At 43.5% G+C, this 11,858-nt stretch overlaps 1 protein-coding gene across 2 annotated transcripts in view; it reads left to right on the top strand.

The window, feature by feature from the left end:
• wnk4a (WNK lysine deficient protein kinase 4a) overlaps positions 1 to 11,858 on the top strand; it is a 50,208-nt gene that overhangs the window by 25,703 nt on the left and 12,647 nt on the right. For both annotated transcript variants that reach the window (XM_037754857.1, XM_037754859.1), the window contains exons 6-13: positions 2,210 to 2,298; positions 2,595 to 2,814; positions 3,963 to 4,323; positions 5,607 to 5,758; positions 6,342 to 6,397; positions 8,054 to 8,189; positions 8,629 to 8,745; positions 10,783 to 10,956. In XM_037754857.1, the coding sequence (XP_037610785.1) occupies positions 2,210 to 2,298; positions 2,595 to 2,814; positions 3,963 to 4,323; positions 5,607 to 5,758; positions 6,342 to 6,397; positions 8,054 to 8,189; positions 8,629 to 8,745; positions 10,783 to 10,956 (1,305 nt within the window). The remainder of the gene's footprint in view (positions 1 to 2,209; positions 2,299 to 2,594; positions 2,815 to 3,962; positions 4,324 to 5,606; positions 5,759 to 6,341; positions 6,398 to 8,053; positions 8,190 to 8,628; positions 8,746 to 10,782; positions 10,957 to 11,858) is intronic.

Below are 11,858 nucleotides of genomic sequence, written 5' to 3' on the forward strand. Positions count from 1 at the left end.
TAATGTGCTGCTATAACAGACTCCATTTTTCTGAGAAGGCTCTCCATAAGATATCGGAACCAGGCTGCAAGGATTCAGTTTTACGGCTGCAACTAATTATTATATTCCTCATTAATTGATTCATTGTTTGTTTTTTAAAATATCACAAAATAGTGAAAAATGCACATCACATGTCCCAAGAGCCTAGATTTGCTACTCAAATCTCTTTGTTTTGTCCGACCAAAAGTCCTAAAAGATTTTCAGTTTATTATCATAAAAGCCTGAGAAAGCAAATACTGACATTTGAGAAGCTGGAAAAAGTGTATTTTGGGCATTTCTGCTTTAGAAATAACTGTGGTAAACATTGTTTGTGAACCTCACGGTGCAACAGGAACATTACCGTGTTAAAACAGGAAAAGGCCTTCCTCTAACGGTTACCACAAAGTTGGAAGCACACTGTTTATTATTCATTAAATTACCCATTAAAGGGTAACTTCAGTATTTTTTGCACCCTTTAGCGTCGGTATGAGACACAACGGGCCTTCCATTAACTAAACCCATCTGCCTCAATATTAAACGCTCAGGGAAAGCGCGCCGGAGTGTGGTGAAGTGGCTTTAAGTGCGAGAAGACACACACCAGGCCAGGGGGCGTTAACAAACAAAGACAAGGCTTTCATCCAGCTGTTCGTGTCTCGTGCGTCACGTGACAATCAGCTGTTCGTTCATGTCGCGTGTTCACAACGTTCAGTGTCACTTTCACTGTACAAACGTAGTAGTTTTAAGCCCAACCATGTTGTTTTTTAAACATAACTATAGTGGTTTTATAGCCTGAAGCTAAGCGTGTGTTTTTGTTTGAATTCACAACATTAAGCAACCGAAAAGAGTGACGCCGAAAATTCGTCAATGTGACGAGTTCGGATGTGAACGCATTGGTTTGTTGGGCATATCCACCTCCCCTCACGCCCACCCTGTGTGTCTTTTTGCTCTTTAAACTACGTCATCACACTCTTAGAGCACTTTCTTGCTTACTGTCCTTATTTTTAAAACCCAGTTTCATGCAGGCGCTAAAGGGCGCCTTGTGTGTGGTTATCACACGCCGATGGCCGTGACAGAGCGTCTGTAATTAACGCCCCGGCAATGAGAACGGGCTGCTTGGCCATGTAGTGTATTTCCCTCAGTGGAATTGAAATCTACGTCAAAGAAAACCACATTTGGCTCGTGAAACATAACCATGCTTTATTCATATTTAAAATAGTTGCTTTGGCACTGAAATAATTGCCATTAACAAATGTGATAAAGTCAGTATGATAACAGCATATTTCTCGAGATCTTGTCTCGAGTGTCGTCTCCTCAGGAAACAAGCCGAGCCGCAAATTAGATTTGGATTGAGGGGAAACTGATTTATTCTGAAGGTGCCTGTGAGAACACTGAAGCAAAGGCTTAAAACAAAGAAACCTCTGTGTGTCTGCTTCAGATCCTCTAAATCACATTTCACATATAAGATAACAGCATTTCAGTTCGGGGCTCCTCAATTTGAATTTGGGTGAATTCATTATGTAACGCATCTGAATACATTCGCTAAAGACGTCTCACACAGCTTTGACTCACTTAAACAGGAAGCAGAAATATCTCAAGAAAAAGACGACAGTTACTGTGTGACATATCAGTCTGTAAATGTGATAACAAAGTGTATCACTCAGCCTTTTGTTTCTGGTAATTCTAATTATTTGGGTGTCAGCTGGTTGCTTGGGTATCTGTAGGCCAAACATCTTTTTGACCTTGACTCTTATCGGTGTTTTTACAGGGATGGGAGCTCTGCTGTAATCTATGTACATTCTCATGATAGCATTTAGGAGAAACTCCCTTATTTCATATAAGCGAGTCGTCCTGTCTGAATATTTTCTGTCTTGTTCCAGCTGTCATGTTGGTTTTTTTCCATCTTCATGAGCTCTTGCTATTGTTCCCCTCTGGTGTTGACATGATCGCAGAGCCGAATGTCATGCAGGCTGAAGGCAGATGCCACAAAGCAGAGGATTAACATGCAGACGGGAGTGGCTGTTACCGTTGCGATTAGATCCTCTTTGACAGGAGAATTGCGGGATAATAAATGCACAAGGAAGAGATCATTGCTGCTGATCACTTGTTCTGTTTAAAGCAGTCTCCTCTGGTACTTGTTGATACAGTATGATGCACCACAGATGAAGTGAAACTCTCCCGATTGTGTTCACAGGGAATGAAACCTGACAGCTTCTACAAGGTCAAAGTCCCGGAGCTCAAGGAGATCATCGAGGGCTGCATTCGTATGGACAACGATGAAAGGTACACGTGAAAACACACACTGTGGTCAACATTAATAAAACAACGAACCGCATGAATGACTGAGTGAGTGACTGCATTTTCCACGGTTGTGACGCCATCACGGTCACAAAATCAGTTACTCTCACAACTACTTCTGTTGTATTTCCCGCTACAGAATCTCACGTTTCAGACTCAATTTAAAGCGTGTCTCTATCAGAAACGGTTCCAAAGTTAGTTAATGTTTTTGTGGAAACATGGTTTAAAAACTGCAAAGCTGTGTCTTAAAGCAGACGACTGATTTTCTTCCTTCGCTGCAGGTACACCATTCAGGACCTCCTGGAACACCCCTTCTTCCAGGAGAACAATGGCGTGCACGTGGAGCTGGCGGAGGAGGACGACATGGTGAAGTCGGGCCTGAAGCTGTGGCTGCGCATGGAGGACACCAAGAAGCTCCACGGGAAGTACAAGGACAACAACGCCATCGAGTTCCTCTTTGAGCTCTACAAAGACGTGCCCGAGGAGGTGTCTCAGGAGATGGTAGGTCCGAAAGACGGTGTGTTGTGTGAGGTCAACCTTTACTGACCCAGTTTGTTGCAGCCATTAGTGAGGAAATTGAGTAATTGATCAACAGATAGCGGCGACTTCAGCCAACCCCCACATGTTCTCTGCTCTAGATTTATGATGATAGCTTTTTATAGGTTTTCTGGGGGAAGCGTGTCTGGATATGGAGTTAGTATTGACCTTTCTTAACACATTTAAGCACCAGATTCCTCCTCACAAAAGAAAGACGGATGCAGTGTGGTTGGATGACAGCCTAGATTGGACTAATGTTTCTATAGCTAATTAGTTTCCTCCTTCAGCAAGTTCAGTTACAGATCAAAATCCAGCTTCAAGATGTTAAGAATTCCATGAATGTTGCTGATATGGTAACTTTTGAATACAGGCTAACATCAAATCACAGAGTCTGACATTATTAGTGAAACTGAAATTTATTTTTGAGTTATCCGTCTTTTGACCCCAAACAGCGAGTGCGGCCTCGCTAATGCACCTCGGCATCATCATGCTTCTTCTTTTTACGGCTCTGCTATGACAGCAGAAACTTTGAAATGCGCTCCGGCACATAAAGAGAGCGCCTCGCGGAGTGTGTCAAGGGCACGGCTCAACATTTAATCATCAGTGGTTCGTAATGTGAGAGCGTGTCTCAGGAAGCAGCCGAGGTCACGTCTTTAATAATATAATGGCTCTCTTGCTTGTTACAAAACAGGCCCTTATGTCCTCCGTCCGCAGAGGTCACTTTTAATGAAAATGCACGCCACAATTCCTTACTTGTTTACCTCTTTGTGGTAAGTTTTCATCAAGATCAAATTTGGTATCAGCGGGGGACATCTAGTACTGTAATCTGACTATGTGTTGAGAGGCAGGTTTGGACTGAGTGTCCCACTCTGCCGGGCTGGGTGTCACAAGAGGCCGTGTGAGACAGAAGAATGCAGTCTGTGTGCGTCTGTTTTACAAAATAAATGTTGTCACATCAAAGGACTGACTGTTGATGCCACAGCTTGCGTGATCAGGTCACTAAGTGCAACAACCCTGCGCAAATTGTCCACACATTGCGGGAACACACTATGGACCGTGACCGATGCACATGTTGTGCCCTGACCGTTTCTGTGTGTTGTTGTGTTATGCAGGTTGTTCTTGGCTTTGTGTGTGAGGCAGACTTCAAGCTCGTGGCCAAGGCCATACGGGACAGGGTGGCGACCATCAAGCGGCAGAGGGAGAAGCTGAGGCGGCAGGCGGAGGAGCGGAAGAAGAAGCAGGAGCGAGAAGCTATAGAAGAAGAAGCAGGGACTCACTCTCCTTTACCTAAAGTCGGAGACCTCGTCGCAAGAGAGTCCCCGACCCCGGCGCTGACCCCTCCGGCCCCCATCCAGTCCCCCGTCACCAGCTCCGTGGACTCTGGAGTCAGCTCCAGCTACCCTGCAGAGCCAGAGGAGCCCGAGGCAGACCAGCACTTCCACATCCGCCACAACAGCTTGTCCTCTGCTAACTGTGAGCCGCCTCATATAACATCACATACCATGAAACGTCTGTAAGCTATCCCCATCTGTGGTGGCTGTAAAGTTTTCTGTTCAGCTTTTTAGCCTCATAAAACACTTTTAAAACAATCAATCAATCAATAAATCAAATGCTCTGACAAAAAAAAGAAAAAAATCCCGTATCTGTGGCTGTCACGGGACTGTAATAAACCTGCCCAGTCATTTCATTCGGCCCAACACTCAACAGCTGTGAGTACTAACAACAGCCATGTTAGTTGTTTACGTTCATAATGATAATAGTGGGGGAGTGGCTTTGGAGCGACGCCTGAAGCGATGGATTTTCGCTAGATTTAGTGACTTTTTGAGCCAGTGCTGCTAGCTACTTTCATTGGAAAAGAGTTGGCAATACTCATTTTTAAAATCTAGTATACTCTTGCTAGTTTCTCAACATTACCAACCCTACCTTTAAGTACAGTACTAGAGTGAATATGTAAGAGATAATGTACAGCGAGCCGGTCTTGCATTACCCTGAAGGGGGTTTATTTCACAACAATGACCCGTTAGCTGTACATTATTCTCCTTATTACATTATTCTCCTTATTACACGGCTACAATCGATAATTTGACACAAAAATGGTCCTCCAGAGTCCGACATCAGAACTGTGTCCTTAGCGACGGTCTGTTATTCATAGCAACGGTCTGCTATAATGAAATAACAGACCGTAGAACGCCGTGATTGACCAATCAGAATCGAGTATTCAACAAAGCCGTGTAATAAACTTAGTGACATTTCGCCACTGCATACTATAACTGACAAGTTTCAGTCACATGTGCATCAGATGAGCCTGTCAAAGTTAAACTTACGACCTCTCGATTTGTTCCCGTCATCATGAACTCCGGAGACAGTTGTTTTTCGCTGCTTTAGCTTAACTTGACTGCTGAGCAGAGAGCTGCTCTGATCTCAGAGCACATGGGAGAGGCGTACAGTGAAATGTGAAACTGTGGAGAACTAAATTATTCATCCCCTGTAAGTCTTATCTCATGCTGTGCTGTAGTTATTGAGTATTTCTCAGTTTTTATCTGAAACAACAGCACAGATATTAAATAAATTTGCCTGTGTGGCTCCAGAGCAGTTTAATCCACAGTGAAGGAGTTTTTATTGTTTGTGTGTGGGGGGTATGTCTCAGTTTGGGATCATTCGATGTGTTGTTTCAGGTCGTGTGTGTGTGTGTGTGTACGGTACAGTTAGTGTCAGTTGGTCACATGCTAATGGCTTATGTGCTTTTGTTGAAACAGCTGACTGCGAGACGGACGGCTATATGAGCTCCTCTGGGCTTCAGGACCCGCTGGAGGCCGGCAGCTTCAACTCGCCTGCGACCCCTCCCACCACGCACACCGACCCCCCGGTCGCAAACGGTCTCACCATCCCAGCCCTCCGCTTCCCCTCGGTGAGTGGCCTCGACACGGAGCTTGTCATCAAAGTGGAGGCGGGAAGGAAGACTTTACGAGACCTCCTTCATCAACATGGCTCAGTCTAATACAGTGCTGACAGAGAGATATGTAAACAGTGTGTAGTCACATCATTGGAGAGAAACACCTGACAATAATCTGATATCATAACTCACCGCTAATTAAGGAATAGCTGATCATCCTCTGGAGACAACGAAAGTCTGAACTAGGCGACCCATCCAATAGTTTAATCAATGATTAATAATAATAATGATAATGATCTAGTCTAGACCAAAGTTGTGCAGTATTGCCATGCCTGATTAAAAACCATGACCACATATGTGCATACTTTAAAGCAAATTAAGGAATTTTAATTGAGGAATTTTATGGTTAATTAATGCATAAGTAATGCCACATTCAGATTATGTTGACATAACTGGTTTGAAGTAAATCGCATACATCAGTATGTGGAAAATGTTTCCAGGCTACTATCTTGTATTAAAGCTTCAGAAGAAGAAGAAGAAATCAATGAAAGTCTTTAATCCACGTTCTTCTCACCACTTCCCTCGTTTCTATTCACAGAGTATTGCAGTATCCAACAACATAGAGCCGAGCGGCTTCAGCTCTCCTGTGGACAGGTAACGTTCTTCTGCCTTCTTAACATCCAAGCAACAATAGAGTTCAATAGTCCTGTCTTTATTCCAGTTAGAGGCCTGAAAATCAATGAGACTCTGGTAGAAATGTCTGGTCTTCCCTCTATAACTCCTCCTCCTCCTCCACATCTGTGTGGGGCTGCGACGACCAGCTTGAGGCAATCGACAGGCTCTTCTGTGTTTTCATAGCAGTGAGGCAGAGGGGACCCTCGCAGGTTTCTGTGTGATGTTGTGGAGGCCCTGTTTTCCATGTTGGTGGGATGTTAACAGAGAGAGCGGCTTTATTCTTAGCATGAGAGCCGACAATGGACGAGCAGATTGTGTGTGTTGTCATCTGATTGTTTTCACTTTAAAGCTGCAGTAGGTAGAAATGGAGCAAGTATTATTAAAAAAAGTTATTTTTATGAAACGGTCACTATATCCTGACAGTAGTGCATGAGACAGGTAATCTGAAAAAAATCATGTTCCTCTGTTTCATCCGGTGCTCCTAATATCACCTGCAAGATTTCACAGACCGGAGGAAAACAACCAATCAGAGCGAAGCTTGAGCCTTGCTGTCTCTGAGCAGCTGTCAATCACTCGTGAACTCCGATCAAACGGTCAAACTAGGCAGCGCTGATCAAATATGAATCAATATTCTGTTACTCTAATGCCTATTTCTCGCCTCAAATGTTTTCAGAAACATCTTGTAGTGTACTGTTCAGCTGTGAAATGAGAAAGTTTGTGACCCGGCAACCATGTTGAGATCAGTTGAGGAAATACCAAGCACCGCCCACCAGCCGGAGAAAACTTTACACTGGACATTTAAATGAAAATCTTCAAGATTATAACTTTAAATACAGTTATTATATTTCAAAATATTTTGTCAAAAGGTCTTTTACAGCCAGTTTAGTTTGTCTTCTGTGAGTGTTTATCTGACTTTTCAGTAGTAGATTGAAACAAACGTTGAGTCCAGTTGAGTATCATGTTTCACAACAGCTTAGACGTGCACTATTTAGGATCCGTTAATTAATTCTTCTTCTGAGAAAAGCTTCAGATTACTGACGAGCAGAACTGCATTTCATCATCACTTGCAATATCAACGCAAGTTGTATAATCTTACTTTGTTTGATTTCCATTTGCTCGGTGCAAACAGGCTTTACCTTGAACTGAAGTTACCCGAGAGGTGGAGTTTTTTAAATAGAGACCGGCGGACGCTGCCAACCAGTAGGCCTGTAAATGTTTGCAGCCCGTGTTGGAGAGGTGGGCGGAGGGGAGTCGGTGACCGCAGTAATCCAAAAAGACCCAGGAGACGCAATTAGCTGAACCAAAGCTTTTTATAAAATACGCTGAATGTTCTCCGCTTCTCTGAAACCTAAAACTCGTTCATTGCATAAATACAACAGATCACATGGACGTGCTGCTTCTGAACAGGCCTCCTTACACTGCATTGTTTACACCCGAGAGACATGCCACTGTAACACATCAAGACTTTATTTGACACTTCAGAGTGCTGTTTATTATTATGTGTGATGTAAAGATAATCAGCCATGATGGATGTTCAGTTGTTAAAGATGATGAATTTACTTTCAAATTGCCTGAGGAATGTTTTAATGGCTTTTTGGGGTTGTATTTTCTAATCAGTAATGTATTTCTCCGCAGCTACGCCTCCGATGTGACGTCAGGCTTGAGTGACGGCTACGAGGGCCTATCGGAGAAGAGCGATAAAACGGCTGCGAGGCGGACAGCTGGGAAACTGTTCAGGAGGAGGGCGCGCTCTAGGCTGCGCATCACAGGGGTACAGTAAATCAAAAGTTTTGTTTAATTACGACGCTGCAAAAGCACATCGTAAACAAATAAATCAACCGGCTGGATGATTTGAATTAATCATTTTATTTATGAGGCTGCGGTGAAGCTCCACCCGGGTTGCGTTATCAGTAGCTTTGCTGTTCTTCCCCCGGCAACCGCAGTACATTTCTCTTCTGATCAGGACACTCTGTGGTCTTTTAACAAGCCTGTTTAGATTGGAGGCAGAGACAAACAGATCATGCATAACCACACGTGCATACAGTGGTGCAAAGAGTGCACAATACAGACATAAACGCACTGGTTTTTACAGTAGATTTGCTCACACACACACATGCATACAAAAACACAATGTTCCTTTTTGTTGCTCAGTGTTTTAGAGGGTAAACAGACACACCTGTCTTTACCATTGATCCTGTTCATCTCTGCAGCTCTCTGATAAAGTGGACCGGGTCGTGGAGTGTCAGCTGCAGACGCACAATGACAAGATGGTGACCTTCAAGTTTGACCTGGATGGAGATAACCCTGAAGACATCGCTGCTGTCATGGTGAGTCATTACTGGTCCTTAATGATCAACAGGTACCACATTCAGACTGTCACTGATAAAACACTTATTAACTATAGCTGTGAATGGTATTGAATTTTTGTGAAATTTTGGCTTTGGACCAAGTAACAATTGATTAGATATTGGTGGTGATTTTGATCTGGGATATCCACCATTGGATAATTGTAAATGTTAAAACGTGTGTGAAACAGTAGGACAAGTAGAGAAAAGTCATATCGATTATACAGAAATATCTACCTAAAGTTTGATAACATTATCTACTGAAAGCTACAGGTCATACCAAACCGAGTTAGGCTGTAGCAGCAAAAAAAAAACCTGAGTATATTGAATTGAGCAATGGTAGTTTAACTTTGTAAGAAGATGTTATATTGTCTTTCAAATGCCACATAATCTCACTTTAAATGAGATGGCAGATAATCCTAAATACAACATGCATGGTAGTCATTTAACTTCTTGGATCCCCACGGACACACCGGTGGGAAAGTCATTACAAACTCATGCTGTGCAGCCAAACTTTGCTCACATTATTTTAAATTCTAGGGGAGATCTCAAAGTTTCCAAAGATACCAAATGTGTCGGGCTGAATTTTGGTGAAATGTGTATAAAATGATGCACAAGACATCCATGATATTTCCATTTGATTGAATGGTGCAGCCATAAATACATGGAGGTTTTCACTGAGTGTAAACATCATGAAGAGCTGGAACAGAATCTATATTATACTGTCAGACAGTGTAGATGTTTTCCACGTTAAAGCCAACTAAGGAGAAATGAAGGGGATGTTCAGGGTTAACTAATCAGTCTTTTAGCGACTGAATCTTCCAGACCTTTATAGGATACAGAAATAAATAAATGAAGTCACTCTGTCAGCTGATAAGTCTGGCACACTCCTCTATCTCAGCTGAACGTACACATGATTCATCCTGCTTCCACTTAACAGCTTTGTGTTTGTCGACCCTATCTCTGGCTGATATTGTATCAAACTTTCTGTGCAGTGAGTGACGCAGGTGAGCAGCTCCGTCCCCCCACCCCCTCCTCGTTACTGTCTTCACTAGAGCCGGGAGCGTTGAGAGGTGGCGTACATGCACGAGCCTGTGAGAGCGAGGCGTGATGAGGCAACAGCACGTCCTGTTTTTCCTGACTCTTAAAAAAACACAGTGGGCTTTTGTTTACGGAGTCTTGGCGCAGCAGGGGCGCTGTTTGGCATCACAACAGCCCCCGTCGTTCTCAGTTCAGGGTTTTTAAATGAGCTAAATTATGCCATGCTGACAGGAACCGGTCACCGCGCCCCAACCCACAATTCACAGTAGCTCTCAGAAATGCATGAATATGCAAAACTTAAAACCTCCTCTGACAAACTGCTGTATTGTGGATTCACATGAGATGATTTATGCGTTTCTTTTTCCAAATAATAAGCATTAGCTGAGGGGACGTGTTGTTTGTCTCACAAATAGACAACAAGTATGTCTTGTAATCCCAGACGCATGTATTCTTCTATCTATTCCTTTACAGTGGTGGAAAGTAACTAAGTACATTTACTCTAGTAGTGTGTAACATTTCAGGGGATCTGTTTGCAATAATGGAATATAATATTCATAACTATGTTTTCATTAGTTCTCCGACACGCTTGTGAAACTGCAGTAACATGAGCACAGAGTGCAAAACCGTGGTACCGCCAGTCGCCGTCTCACCTTGTTGCTCCTAAAGTAGTGTTATTATGGTAAGGATGGCCTCTGAGTGAGGCGAACAGCGTTTACCTCCCGAGGAGGTCTGAGTATGGTTCGTTTCAGAGGGGTCTGAGTTCTTTTGGACTAATCGCTCTGAGTTTGTTTGGAGGGCTGAAAGGGACCAAGTGTGAAAGCACCCTAAAATGAGTGATTGCAAAGTGAAGCAGGAAAGCTGTTCTATACAACTGGGCCTCTAAACCTAATGGAAAACTGGCCATGGTCAGTTCTGCAGAACTGACTATATAGAAGTAAGTAAAGCATCTAAATACTTCTTTGTCTTTTTGTCTTCAAGGTGCACAACGAGTTCATCCTGCCATCGGAGAAGGAGGGCTTCATCCACCGCATGGGCGACATCATCAAACGGGCCGAGGCTCTGATGGCCAAAGAGCATCCGCTCCTCTCCAACGGGCACCGGCTCCCCCAGCCCGCTTTCCACAACGGCGTTAACTCGTTGTCTTCCTCACAGGTCAGCAGCAGCACATCTACGTCACAGCTTTGGTAGATGAGAACAAAGGAAGTAACTGAGTGTTTGACTGTACCGTCATAAATCAGCTATAGCGTGTCTAGCTGTCCTTATCCGAGGCCGACCCATAAATCTGGAGCTAATGTAGGGTAGTGCTTCCTCCACTGTCCATAATCCCTCCTGACGCTTGCCCTTAAAGATCCTGGGTTAAGTGTTCTTAAAGCAACCTGAGGTACTTCTTTCATTTACAACATAATGTTACTAAAAGCACTAAGGTCATAAATCACACATTTATTTGTCAAAACCCTTTCCAGTGCTTACACCATAATGAACTTTCCAGCATATTTGCCCAGATTGAACGGGTAAAATAATTTATGATTGGATTAATTAAAGCAGCAGTGGGTCGAAATGAAGCAAATATGATTAAATAAATAAAACGGTTGCTATGTCCTGACAGTAGTGCATGAGACAGGTGATCTGAATAAGATTGTGTGCCTGGGTGTCCTCCGTTGTCCTCCGGTGCTCCTAATGGCATCTGCAGGATTTCATACACCGGAGGAAAACAACCAATCAGAGCTTATCTGGAGTCTGCCGTCTCTGAGCGGCTGTCAATCACTCGTTAACTCCGACCAAACGGTCAAACTAGGCAGCGCTGATCAAATATGAATATTCTTTTACTGTAATGTCTATTTCTCGCCTCAAATGTTTTCAGAAACATCTCGTAGTGTACTGTTTAGCTGTAAAATGAGAAAGTTTGTGACCCGGCAGCCATGTTGAGATCAGTTGAGGAAATACCAAGCCGGAGTACAGCCAATAGGAACGCTCTCTCTCTCTGAAATGACCTGTAATTGGTCAAAGTCCCGTCACAGGCTAGATTTTTTAAAGCCTGAAAACAGAGCCATGAG

The sequence above is a fragment of the Sebastes umbrosus genome, chromosome 20, assembly GCF_015220745.1.
Source record: "Sebastes umbrosus isolate fSebUmb1 chromosome 20, fSebUmb1.pri, whole genome shotgun sequence".
NCBI classification, from domain to species: domain Eukaryota; kingdom Metazoa; phylum Chordata; class Actinopteri; order Perciformes; family Sebastidae; genus Sebastes; species Sebastes umbrosus.